The sequence below is a fragment of the Takifugu flavidus genome, chromosome 16, assembly GCF_003711565.1.
Source record: "Takifugu flavidus isolate HTHZ2018 chromosome 16, ASM371156v2, whole genome shotgun sequence".
Classification (NCBI taxonomy): Eukaryota; Metazoa; Chordata; class Actinopteri; order Tetraodontiformes; family Tetraodontidae; genus Takifugu; species Takifugu flavidus.
The window spans coordinates 11,316,922-11,329,666 of NC_079535.1; the positions used below are offsets into that span (position 1 = coordinate 11,316,922).

Sequence of the window (12,745 nt, forward strand, 5' to 3'; positions counted from 1 at the left end):
AGTTGGTGAAACTTCTAGTTTAACGTCATGCTCAACCTTTGCTGCAAAGACATCTAATTAAAACAAAAATCAGTCCTTCAAATTATTTATGAAACAAGCTTTAATTGTATAAACCACCCGCATCATCAATGCTACAAATGGACTGGACACATTAACGAGCTGAGAAATACTGTTTTTAAACCAATGATTATGAAATTATTACTGTCAAGGCTGGTGGTGTCCAAGCGTAAAAGAGAGACAATCTTTTGATAGTTTCATTCACAATGACCCACAGCATGACTGAAACGATGGAAGAGGCAGAGAATGCAACAACACATGAATAACAAATCCAAAAATAGATACCTGGGGTTACCGTGACTACCACGTTAACAGCAGTGGGCTGCAACTGCAGCAGTATAGTTTGTAATCAAGAGCAGCTTGACTAAACCTGATGATCTATTCTAAATGAACAGAGTTAAAACTGATTAAAATGCTCCGACATCCAAACATCTTCATAGTGTTCTATTTTAAAAATATAATTTTTTCGTTTGACATTGTTTTTTCAAGTTTAAGAAGAGATAAACTGGGGGAAAAGCACTTTGACTGGGTGCTGCGAACACTTTAGAACATCATTATATGGCTTGTGTTTTCTCAATGACGCCAGAAACACCCGAAGTATAAAAAACAATCTAGGCAACATGGTGAACTGAACTGTACTGAGCTGAAGCCAAAAGAAAAGCGAATTGGGATCTGCGCACGTTTGAAATTTCTTTCTGAAAAGCAAAAAATACTTTAACATGACAGAACAATCTTCCCTTGTAGGTTTAAATGGCTCTTAATTTCAAGGGTAAAAAACTAAAAAAAAAAAATACAGATTTTATTTCTACGGCTGGTTTCTTTCAAATGCATTTCCCCCTAAACCTTAAAGCCAAAATCTATTTAAACAAAGGCTAATTTGTAAACATCACTTAAATTAATTTTAGGAAAAAAACAACAGGATGCAAAACTTGAGTTCTTGTGTGTGTGTGTCTCGTGACACAGAGCAGCTTACCAACTGGTGCCCTTGGCTAAAGAGTGCAGTGGATTGTGGGAATAAGTGATAACCGTGTGCTTCCGTGTGTGTGTGTGTGTGTGTGTGTGTGTGTGTGTGTGTGTGTGTGTGTGGATAGTAGCGTCAGTTGCAGTGTGTCGGTCCGTCGTCCTCAGCAGTTGAGAATCGGTCTGTTCCGGTCTGTCCGGAAGGGGAACGCGGAGCTGTCGTAGTCAGTCTTCCCTCTGTGGGGGCCCAGCGTGGCCACGGCCTGGAACACAGCACCCGCCTGAGTTTTCCGAGCACTCGGGTCATCAGCAACCGTATCGTAGGTGTTACGCAATCCACATTTTTGGAACAGGCGCATAAACAATTGGGCCAGTTTTAGTCCTTAACAAATACACACAACGGGCACACACCTTTCTGATAGCTGTCCAGTCTTCCAGAATATCCAGATCAGGCAGCATATAGACGATATACGGTCGTGAGCAAAGTTAAGGACGGTAGTAAAACACGAGTAGAAGAACAGATGTAGACACAGCCGTTGCTGTGAACACGAGGAAGCAAAGAATGATTAACAGCTGAAGGATATCAGAAACCACCGAAGGCCTTCTCCTTTTCTTATCTGGACTTAAAGCATCTCTCCTCTTCTTCTTCCCTGACACCTCGTCAGTCCACAGCTCTGACAGACGCACGGGCAGGATCGTTAGCAAACTCCGCTACTTGATTAGTCACCACAACATGCTGTGCACTCGTTACAAATATGGCGTGATGCCCACGATTACCCGACGTGATATCGATGCTGTGTCGGTCCTCCTCCAGCCTTCTTATTTTCTCCTCCAGTTCATTCTGAACCGTGTCGAAGAGCAACAGCTTCTCACTCTGCACAAACACGCGAAACCACAGGATACGTGATGAGCGCTCCCTTAGACCCTGCAAACGAAGCGATGATGACAAAAGCGTGCGTGTTCCCGACCTCCCAGTGTTGACAAGCTGCCTGGGTCTCGCAGTCGTACTTGTGCTTGACCGACTCCAGACACAGCTCTCTGTAGATACCTGATAGAGACAGAAATACACACCGCGGTGGAGAGCTGAAATGGCCAATGTGTGCGATGACAAGCAGCCCAATGCCTGTTCCAGTTACCTGCCACCTTGGTGCGGACCTGCATGTTCTCCAGCAGCACCGCCAGAGGCTCCAGGTACTCTGCTGCCCGACCAGCCTCCACCTCTGCCAGCTTGCTGTTCACCTGACTGAGGCGCTCACGATACAGCCTGCACACACACGCAGATGGAACTATGCCCGAGGGGATCGTTTTTTAACTAAAAAATCAGAAGCAAACTTGGGATAAACTCCTAAGCTTACTGCTCTTTCAGATCTGTAAACTGTTTTTCCAGGTTGGACATTTCATCCAGACATTCCATTCTCCTCCGCTCACAGTCCTCCTCATCCATTTCTAGGATATAATAGAGGCACACTTCTGTGTGAGGCATTTATGGAAAAACAAGCCTCTGCAGAGGCAATGAGATGTTTCAACAACATAAGTATTTAAATCTACAGTCAATCCATTAAGTTAGAATGCAAGTCAAAACTTTTCAATTGACATCATAAGAATAAAGCAACAATTTCAGATGAAATCTCACCTCTGCCATAAGCACATGGGTGGAGAAATGTAAAAACAGATGAACTACAGTATGTACATGTTCAAAAATAACAGTGCGTTATTCATTTATTAACTGCTCATCCTAAATATATACTGCAGAGCTGCTGAATCCACAATTTCATGTCCTTTATCACGCTCGCTATAATCAGACGAACCTAAAATAAAATCAGATAACTGCATCCAGGAGCTACAGGGAAATGCTGTGCTGTGTAAAGGCTCCTCACCAGAACTCTCCCCATCCTCTGAGACTGAGGTGGTGTCGGAATCTTCCTCCTCCGTGCTGGACGCCTCGTGCTCCTGCTCCTCCACCTCCATGTCCACTGCTGTGCTCTCTTTCTTTTCCTGGTCACGGTGTACTGGCATGTTGGTATCAAACTGGTGCTGGGAGAGCGTCAGTGTAAATGGACTACAGCTGTACATGTCACAGGGTATATCTATATCTTTCACACAGGTACAGTTATAATCACCGTAGAGTAAAAACATAATTTGAGAGGTGACAGTCAAAAAAGAAAAATTACGTTCTAGTCTGGGGTGTTTTATCAGGCACATTCTTGAGTTGAACGAATCAAATATAGAATAATTTTACATATCTAAAAAACAAAAGGAATTCTCTGAAAATTTACTCAAACGGTTTCTTTCTATCCGTGCCTATATAATCATATTGGAAATTATATTATAACATTGTTTTTAAAAAATGATCAGGTTGCAATTCAAGCCCATGCTTTTATCTACTTCAGTGTTTTGGTGGAGCTGTGAAAATCATGAACCATGAAAACAAATTAGGTCCAACGTTTTGACGAAATTAGTTTTGGTTTGATGTTCTTTGTCCAATCAATCGTTTGGTCGACGCTGTAATTAACACGTTTAAAAACATCAACAGTAATCACAACAATAGCGCAGTAGCATGTTAGCAGGGAAGTGTAGTTTGCCACCAAATAAGACGAGCAGGATTTGTGTAAATTATTTTAACGATAAAAACCAATCGTAACTCACAAGCAGGGTTGCTGCCGAACGTTTGCAAAATCCCTCAAAGAGAACTGATTTGCAGCATACACGTTTTAGAATATAAATATATATTTTACAACAATTGTACCCGTGTCCGAGCTAGGCTAAAAACAAACGTTACTCGGGCCCCAATATTTGTATAGGGAACTGTAGTTCTCCGCATCGCTAATATTACGATCAATGTCGAGCTGACTGACGTCGAGAAACTACGTTACCCAAGATTCAGTCTGCTGACCATTGCTTTAAAATTCATGCTAATATAAGAGCAAAATAAAATATTTATTCTATTATTTTAAATATGTATATATATATATATTACACAATTGTAATAACAATGTCTCAGAATTTTAAAACACTTGGTTGTATCTGTTACCCATTATTTTGGGATTGCTTATCGCCCCTCCGCCATGATGTTTTCTAAGTGAACAGCTAGCAAAGTAGCCAGTTAAGCTCGAAGGCTGCGAAGTGTTTTGGAAGGGAGCTGGGATGGATGGATGCTTAACCCCGCTACGTTTTACGTATTTAACTTAGTTTCAACAAGATGCGCATTCTCAGACCAATATTTGCCCTCCGCGCCGTTGCGGGGGGCTTTTAAGTCGTATTGCAGTGTTAATAAATAACCCAGGTGGGACGTTTTTTCCGTCAGTGTTTGAAGATTAACGCTAGCTAAGGTTGTTTAGGTAGCTACATAGCTAGCCCCTCCTTATAGCCTACCATCGCAATCTTGTGTCTTTTGCCCCAGGAATGTTCTCTAAAAAGCCTCATGGGGACGTTAAAAAATCAACACAGAAAGTGTTGGACCCAAAGAAGGACGTATTCACGAGGCTAAAGCATCTCAGAATAGTCATAGGTAAGTTAAATCTCTATTGAACACTTCTGGACATATCAGTATAGCATCAAAGTGGCTTCAACCCAGATTTGTCTCTGTAAACAGGAAATTCGAATCGCCAAAGTCTGACATGGTAATGTCTCTTTAGAGCCTAAATGTTGGGAATATAGTAAGTAATAACATTGTCTCAGGTCAGCATCCCCGATTGTAAATCACAGCATTTGTGTGTTTACACACGAGCTGTCAGCAGAATCAGCCCAGTCAGTCAAGGGTTCAGGTGTCATTCCTGCTGTTTCATTATTTTTCAAACGGTCTATTGTGATTGCACAGGGGCATTTCTAATTTTTCGATGAAAGAAATCTGTTAGGATTTATTTAAAAAGAGTTTAGGCACGTCACAACTCCAGCTTTGCTCCTTTTTAATGTCATTTTGATGCACATGAGCATTGGTAAAATATGTGTTTCTGACAAACATTTGCACGCAAACATCTACACACCCACCACGGAGGAAGGTATTTTTTACAATTTCCTCTGTGTACACAGTAGCCTGGCTTCCTATGTCTGTTGTTGGCTTCTGGCATGTGTGTGTGTGTGTGTGTGTGGGTGGGTGGGTGTGGGTGTGTGTGTGTGTGCAGAAAGGCGTGGACCTTCCCTCTGCGTCGGGAACTTGATAATGTAGTCGTAGAGAGACATAAACACATTGATAGTTGCATTGTTTCAGAAGGAAAGCTGAGAGTTGAACAGCTAAACACTAATTTGGAACTCTATTTCGGAAGGGCAGTTAAGAGATGTAATTTCATTATCTTATCTTATTAAATAACCACATGGAATAATGCACTTTATATGCAAAATTAGAAAAACGAAGCACAAACGCAACTTGCACGGAGCGTGGACATCCTTCAATAAATGCTTTGATGATTTTAATATAGCAATTCAGATGTTAAGGATAAGGATAAGAATAACATGATTTAGATATGATGTTAGGATAATCTATTGAGCCTGCTGCTAAACCTGCTAATGAACAAACAAAACATGCACCCGAAGTCTCTTCAGCCTCGAAATATGATGTGTTCCCCCACATTTGCAGGGGAAAATACTCAAATTATCCTTCTTGGCTCCTTGTCTCTTGGATAAAGTGCCGTAAATGACAGGAAGTTTCCATTAATGTGTTCTGGACTAAAGCTTGACATTGTTATAAGGAGACACACAGATGGAGAGATAAAACACACACATTTATACACAGAAAAACACACCCAGACTGTACCCCGCTGACACACACCTGTCCACTGCAGATGGATGAAAGTGTCACACATTTACATGTGTCTCATACTATTGTTAGTTTTGTTTGATGACTCTTTCTATTTTGGGATGTCACGGCAGTTGACTGTAGTTAAAGTGGATCGGCAACTTTGATTTTCCTCCTCCCTTTTCCAGAAAATGCCGAGTCCTCGGAGCTGAAACAATTCTTTGACCTCAACTACTCTCACATCTACTACGTCTTCTTTGAGAACTTTGTCACGATCGAGGTCAGCCTCAAGCAAAAAGGTACATCCAGTCACGGCCGGTGCCAAACATCAAGCAGTTGTGGTGAGGACGTTTGTGACATTCTCTTGGTGTTCCAGGTCATAAATCTCAGAGGGAGGAGCTGGACTCCATCCTTTACATTTTTGAGGTAATAACATATTCAGCCCTTTAAAAGATGTTGCACAGTGACATAATTAATAAAAATCCCCCTGAAGCTGAGCTAGAGAGTGTTCCTAGACTGTGAGTGGTGTGATTCCGTGCACGCTACACAACCGTACATGGTAGTGGTCAGTGCCACCGTGACCCAGACATAAACCACTGGCATTCAGCTGTAGACGATGGTGCTTAGTGCCGCCAAGATAAGAGTGCTGAGCTATAGTGTGTGCTCTTTATTTGTCTTCTGGGGGAGAAAGTGACCAGTTTTCTTCCCGTGCTGTTGCCATCAGAGGAATGAGACGGAAGCTTCAGTTTACTTGCTGCAAGGGCAACCACACGTCTGCAGTGTGGGCCACAAGTGTGGGCCCTGGCGAGGTTTATTTTTATAGCAGCACACGGACATGTAAGATTACAATAAGCGTAAGCGTCACAGGATAAAACAAAGCATGATATATACAAAAGGAACATATAAGGAAATGAGGGATGGAGTGTCACGGGATGTTCAGGTTGTCCCCTGCTATCCCCAGGTGATAGAACCTCAGCTAAAGTGGGTCACAGGGTTCTGCACCGGAGTGATAATAAGTATATGAACAGTCTGAACCTAACAGTCTTCTGGAGGAGCGTCCAGTGAGCACTTTAAATTGCATTGCTGCTTTTTAAACTTGAAATCAAGTTTCCTAACTATAGTCGGGGTTAGAATCAAAGTGAAATTCATGAAGTGTGATTCAGCGACAAGTGATTTTGACTTATCTAGTGACTATTATTGATGCGATTGTTGTATTTTGCTACGTACTCTGATTAAATGAGTTAATCCACAAAAGGTGATCTGAATTCTGGCAGCAGCAGCAGCTCTTACAGATAATTTAGACCATTCTAAACTACTTTTTGGGTCTGAATCTGAAAAGAATCATAACTCTTTTCATTTTAAGGTCTAATACAAGCTGTTACTGGACTAAAAATGTATTTTTCTTGTTGTCTGAATCTTCTTTTCTATTTTTCCCAGAAAATTCTTCAGCTCCTGCCAGAGCGAATCCAGAGCCGATGGCAGTACCACAGCATAGGTACAAAAAAAAAAATTAAAATGCTTTCTTCACACCGTTTACCAGGGATCCGATAATCTCAGCAGAAGGTCTGTGGTTGGGTCAGGTGGAACCAGTTTGGTGCAATGCAGCTGCAGAGATGAGAGATTATTTTCATCTATTTTTGGAGAGAAACGGCCATCGTGTTTTTGTGAAGATAACAGTGGCCCAGTGGAAACTTTACAATAGTGCCTGGCTACCCAGGCTGATTCTCAGTGATGACTTATTTTACTGAATATTTGTCTATTTATTGATGAATTGATGTTCCTAAAGTGATGCTTTCTCTCAGGGCTGATTCTGAAGAAGCTGTTGCACACTGGGAACTCTTTGAAGGTACTTTTGATTTCTTGATTTGACATCCACATAAATGTGCTTCAAAAAGGGATTCCGACATTGATCAAGTCACAACCTTTTCACTTGTAATCTTTGACAATTCCCCATGATTTTCCACCTTTCCGGAATTTGCCTTTAGCATGTTCGGTAGGTAGATGAGACAGACATCTTTGGCAATTATATCTGCCTAAAATTTTGAATGACATCAGGGTTCATAAGAGGATACCTTGGAACAAAATGTCCTTTTTGGGGTTTGGGGTGCCATTCACATTGACATTAACATTAACATTTTGTCAATATTAAACAATGTTTTGTGCACTTGTTTAATTTCTGTCAGGAATTCCGCGGAACTATTGAATGAAACAGCTGTAAAACAATTTTGCGGGTTCATTTATCTTTCCCTCTTTGTTGTTGTCAACAATGTTTTTGACGTTTTCCATCGATTGCAGTGAACTCTATCAAAGGAGATTGACGATAGTTATTCATAAAAACAAGTTTGGGTGAAACTTCTTTTCTAATTGTGGTAACAGAGGATTTAACCATTGTGGTTTGTGTTTTTTGTTTCCCTTTCTTCCGCTCCGCTCCACACTCTAGATCCGCCGTGAGGGCGTCCGCCTGTTCTTGCTTTGGATGCAAGCGTTGCAGAGTAATGCAGAGCGGGAGCAGCTCTGCATGTTCGCTTGTTTGATTCCCGGTTTTCCGGCTCCCCTCTCCGATGGGACCCCACGCACCCTGGACACTCTGATCAACCCACCACTCAGTTTAACAGAGAGTTAGTAAAAAAACACACACACATACAGAACATAGTGGTCTAACTTTGACATATTGCTTAAACATTTATCAGCTCATCTATCCTTGATACAGTTTGTACCCCGATAAACATTTCACAGCGTGTGGAATGGTAACATGTTCATTTATTAATTTTCTATTTAAGCAATACATCAGCTTGTTTTCCCTCCTCCAGCCCAGGTAACTCCAGAAGAAATCACTCCATTGGTTCCTCCCCAGTCAGGTGACAAGAACCAGGAAGACCTCACAGCTTTTTTTTTAGAGGCTCTTCTCAAATACATGGTAAACCAGGTATTAACATCATTTTCTACTAACACATCTAACACTACAAAATCACACTTTCGCGTTATACATGTAATTGATGTTTAAGATGGGAAATGGGTTAATATTAAAGTGTGAATGTAAACAGAAGTTGGCTGGGAAGTGCACTTCTTGGTGTCACTAACGTCCTTACTCGCATCTCTTAACACCATTTCATAAATCCAGACACTGTTTCCTGCTCACATTGCTTTCACTCACGCAGTAATAGTGTTCTTCCTGTAAACAATGGTGCTCTTCTCTGCTTGAGACCATTTATGTACATGCAACACTGTATAACAAAAGCTTCTTTGTGTTGTGTGTGTTCGCATCGTTGCGCTCACCAGGCCAAATCTCTCGAGTGGCGTTGTAAAGACAACCATGAACGTGGCTTCAGCTTCCTCTTTGGTCACTTTAGGAAGTTCTATCTTCCCCACATCTTCCCCAACTTTGCCACGGAAACGAGCCTCTACAATCCGATTCTCGGTCAGTTGCAGGCTTCAGTTTTCTAAAAAATTGTCAATCTAACGGTTCATTAGAAAAAAACCCTGACGATTTTCCTTGCTCTCGTAGACGTGCCCCCTATGCGTCCGAAGCCCTACTACAGTGTGGTGCGCAGGGAGCAGGATGGCAGTGAATTACTGTACTGCACCAAGGAGAGTTTCCTTCAGGCTCGAGTCATCTTCATTCGCTGGTTAGTCTCTTTCTGGCTGGAGCCAAGGCCCAACACTCAAACACACATACCAGGAACTGAGGGAGAGAATGTTCCTAAGAACATACAGGTGACAACAACACTTTTTTTCGCTTCTCAGATGAACTCTTTACTAATTAATTCAATAATTGTTGTTGATTTGTGGTAGTATCATGCACTTTCTTTTCTTTTCCCTGTCAAAACCATGTTTAAATAGCATAAAAGAGACCGCTTTAGTCGAAACAGACATTTCAAAATATGAAGCATGTGACAAGGATTCTTGCCTTATTCTATGATCTGGAATTTTATCTCCAGCGAGCGGCGGCTGGACTCGCGGCTCGCTCTGTAGGCAGCTCTGATGACAGTGGTGGAGGAGGGATTCGGTCGGAGAGCCACTTGGAAGGCAGCGGATGCTCATCTGGATCTGGTGGCGGGAGTATTGGGTTATCTGGGAGCGCTGTGACTGGGAATGAGCCGGAACAAAGTCACTCCAACACATCCACATTGACGGAGAGGGAGCCGAGCTCTTCGTCTCTCTGCTCCATGGATGAAGAGCAGCTCACGGACATGGAGGTGGTGAGAAGAGTCCTGACCAGCTCCCGAACCAATGTCAACTTCATCACTGAGATCTTTAGACAGGTAAGGAGAAGAAATATGTGTTCTGTAAGAGTTTAGGCAAAAAAATGTGATATTCCTAAATGTAATTATGATTCCTTTTTCTTTACGTATTTGAGCGTAACGCTTACGTAGGTTACTGCTCCGTAGTGAGAAAAGGAGGTTGTGGAATAGCAACTCTTAATATTTGTGCCTCTTTCAATGTAGGCATTCCTTCTACCAATGTGTGAAGCTGCAGCAATGCGGAAGGTGGTGCGTGTTTACCAGGAGTGGATCTCCATGGAGGACAGGCCAGTATTTATGAAGGAGCCAGAGGAGGGCCCCTATCCCATAGCCCCAGAAGGTAGTCTCGATTCAGGCTCTCAACTTGGAGACAAGGAAGATGAGGTGGGAACCTTCTTAAATAATCCTTCATACTTTGAAAAGGTTCAAATAAATGAATGTCCTGTGACCAAGCTAAAATGTTAATAGGTAAACTGGAAAGTTTAGCCATTAATGGACATTTTGGCCACCGGTCTCAGAGAAGTGTGCGATTCCTGATGGCAGCTTAGTTAGTTATTCTAATTAAAAAGCTACTCATTTGCAGCAGCTCTTCACACTTTACTTAGGAACAACATCACCGTGAGACATAATCTGACCTGGGATTTTCGAGCCTGTTTCATTGTTTCACAAATATGTTTTCTTCTTCCTCATTGTTTTTCTGAGTTGCCAAATGGAAACATGTGTTTTTGACCTACAATGTCTGTTGGGTTTGTAATTTTTTCTTAGGGAATCAATAAGGCGATTGAGAGTGAGTTATTGGAATACAGCGTTCATGCTGGGGTTCAGACAACACTACAGGTATAAACCTCGCATCACTAAAATCTAAGAATTCTGCCTATGTGTCTTGTTGCTGTTAAATAGTCTTGACGTGAATGTTTTAAAGATAAATGTGGAGATCCTTGACATCCCTCCTGCTTTTTAGGTGTTCATCACCCACTCCTCAAATGTTTTCCTACTGGAACCCGCCAATGATATCAAGATCCTTTTGGAAGAGCATGTAGACATGTGCAAGAGGGTTCTCAACATCTACCGGAGTCTTGTCATGCATGAGACTATGGACCAGAAAACATGGTACAAATAAGATCCCGTACAGGCGCAAGACACACAGTAAATTACATTTGTTACTTTGTTTGTTTGTTAACTTGCCCTTCTTAATTTATTTGTTTATAGGGAGCAAATCTTGCTGGTTCTGCTCAGGGTGACAGAGTCTGTGATGAAAAGGCCTCCATCTATTATGCCTCATGGCAAAAAGAGCAACACTTTGTCAGGCAGATTGGCTGGACCTGTCTTTCAGGTGCGTGTGGGCATGACGCTGCAGGCTGGGGAGTTTTCCAGTTTCATCCCTTGAAAATGTTGTCCTGTGTTTGTCCAGAGTAGAAATAATGAATAGATGGTAAGATGTCAGTCACCTGTCACGTCCATCAATAAATATTCTGTTTTTTTTACAGACACTTATTGTAGCCTGGATTAAGGGAAACCTTAATGTCTACATCAGCAGAGAGCTGTGGGATGACCTCCTTTCTGTGCTGTCCTCTCTTACCTGCTGGGAAGAACTGGTCACAGAGTGGTCACTCACCATGGAGACCCTCACCAAGGTATTTAAATCCTTCTGATTATTGTGTTCTTTTGCTTCTGAGCTCAGTACAGATGGATTCTAAGTAATAATCTTGCTATGAGAGAAGGATTAATTCAGTGTATTTGCCGACGGTCGTGTTAGGTGTTGGCCAGAAACTTGTACAGTGTCGATCTAAACGAGCTGCCACTGGACAAACTGAGCGAGCAAAAGCAGAAGAAACACAAGGGAAAAGGTCGGTCTTTCACAAAACGTACATTAAAATGCACCGACTGCAAATTTGAGACCTTTTTTCAGTTTTCTTGCACAATGTCATCAGTTTCACGTCTGATGCGCTGATTTATTTATTTTTTTTGGTGTATATTTTAATGTTCGAACTTCCTTTCACCTGTTTGACATAGGGATCGGTTCAGAGGGCCAGAGACAGATTGTGGACCGATCCTTCTCTAAAGGCTGGAGCAGAGATCAACCGGGTCAGGCAGCCATGAGGCAGCGCAGTGCCACCACGGCTGGATCCCCGGGCATTGAAAAAGCCAGGAGTATCGTCCGCCAGAAGACCGTTGGTCAGTATTAGTCCGGTGTGTCTGTGAGAATAACAAGTTTAAAGGCCCGAAACCTTTAGAGTTTATCACTTCCTGCCCAGAACAAAGGCAGTGTTGTCTGTCATTTCCAGAGCTTTCTCTTCCTTTTTTCTTCTGTTTTATTTGGCTCGTGTGTTATGTGGAATAAGCCAACAGGGCACATGAGAAAATATTCTGAAATGAAGTGATGCTTCCTTTAATTGGCTTTTATTGGCTGCTGTGGGTTCTGTTTAAGAATACTGATCTGTATAGGTAAAATAAAGGAGCTGATACAAAAGTTTCTAACTTTATTGGATCATTAATCCATTGTGAGGTCAGTCTGTTCACCCAAGAAATTAGTATTTTGGTTTGAGTCAGCCTCTATTTTATATTTTGTTTTATCACCTACGGTATAAAACGTGTTTTCTGATAGGGTTTATATTGTGGTCTAATGAGGAAATTTATGCAAACTACACCTTACTCTCTTCTCCAGAGCTAACCGCTTCACTTTCTCAAATTCTTTCTTTCACTTCAAGCGTGTCCTTTCCCCTGCTGATGATCCATCGCTTTGCTTTTACTGCAT

At 42.0% G+C, this 12,745-nt stretch overlaps 2 protein-coding genes across 15 annotated transcripts in view; one reads left to right on the forward strand and one right to left on the reverse strand.

Moving 5' to 3' along the window:
- Window positions 1-82: 82 nt before the first annotated feature.
- brms1la (BRMS1 like transcriptional repressor a) lies at window positions 83-4,156 on the reverse strand. 2 transcript variants are annotated; one of them, XM_057011694.1, is made up of 9 exons: window positions 4,049-4,156; window positions 2,895-3,051; window positions 2,373-2,463; window positions 2,154-2,281; window positions 1,986-2,065; window positions 1,795-1,891; window positions 1,602-1,691; window positions 1,429-1,493; window positions 83-1,280 (listed from the first exon to the last, which is right to left on the reverse strand). In XM_057011694.1, exons 2-9 carry the CDS (start codon window positions 3,031-3,033, stop codon window positions 1,182-1,184), a joined length of 789 nt encoding a protein of 262 aa, XP_056867674.1. In that variant the 5' UTR covers window positions 3,034-3,051; window positions 4,049-4,156; the 3' UTR covers window positions 83-1,181. The 2 variants fall into 2 exon arrangements, with proteins under 2 accessions (XP_056867674.1, XP_056867673.1); XM_057011693.1 differs by lacking the exon at window positions 4,049-4,156 and adding an exon at window positions 3,664-3,832.
- Window positions 4,099-12,745, forward strand: part of ralgapa1 (Ral GTPase activating protein catalytic subunit alpha 1) — a 45,567-nt gene continuing 36,920 nt past the window's right edge. For 6 of the 13 annotated variants that reach the window (XR_008946610.1, XM_057011643.1, XM_057011642.1 and 3 more), the window contains exons 1-17: window positions 4,100-4,525; window positions 5,938-6,048; window positions 6,126-6,175; window positions 7,187-7,244; window positions 7,552-7,595; window positions 8,190-8,367; window positions 8,560-8,675; window positions 9,029-9,167; window positions 9,255-9,463; window positions 9,688-10,011; window positions 10,195-10,374; window positions 10,756-10,827; window positions 10,952-11,100; window positions 11,200-11,323; window positions 11,478-11,624; window positions 11,747-11,837; window positions 12,004-12,165. Coding sequence is in view for 11 of the 13 variants with exons in the window: in XM_057011643.1 (XP_056867623.1) it covers window positions 4,420-4,525; window positions 5,938-6,048; window positions 6,126-6,175; window positions 7,187-7,244; window positions 7,552-7,595; window positions 8,190-8,367; window positions 8,560-8,675; window positions 9,029-9,167; window positions 9,255-9,463; window positions 9,688-10,011; window positions 10,195-10,374; window positions 10,756-10,827; window positions 10,952-11,100; window positions 11,200-11,323; window positions 11,478-11,624; window positions 11,747-11,837; window positions 12,004-12,165 (2,260 nt within the window). In the remaining 2 variants the exon portion in view is untranslated. Of the gene's footprint in view, window positions 4,526-5,937; window positions 6,049-6,125; window positions 6,176-7,186; window positions 7,245-7,551; window positions 7,596-8,189; window positions 8,368-8,559; window positions 8,676-9,028; window positions 9,168-9,254; window positions 9,464-9,687; window positions 10,012-10,194; window positions 10,375-10,755; window positions 10,828-10,951; window positions 11,101-11,199; window positions 11,324-11,477; window positions 11,625-11,746; window positions 11,838-12,003; window positions 12,166-12,745 lie in introns of all 13 variants that reach the window. The other 7 variants (XR_008946609.1, XM_057011638.1, XM_057011647.1 and 4 more) reach the window with 5 other exon arrangements.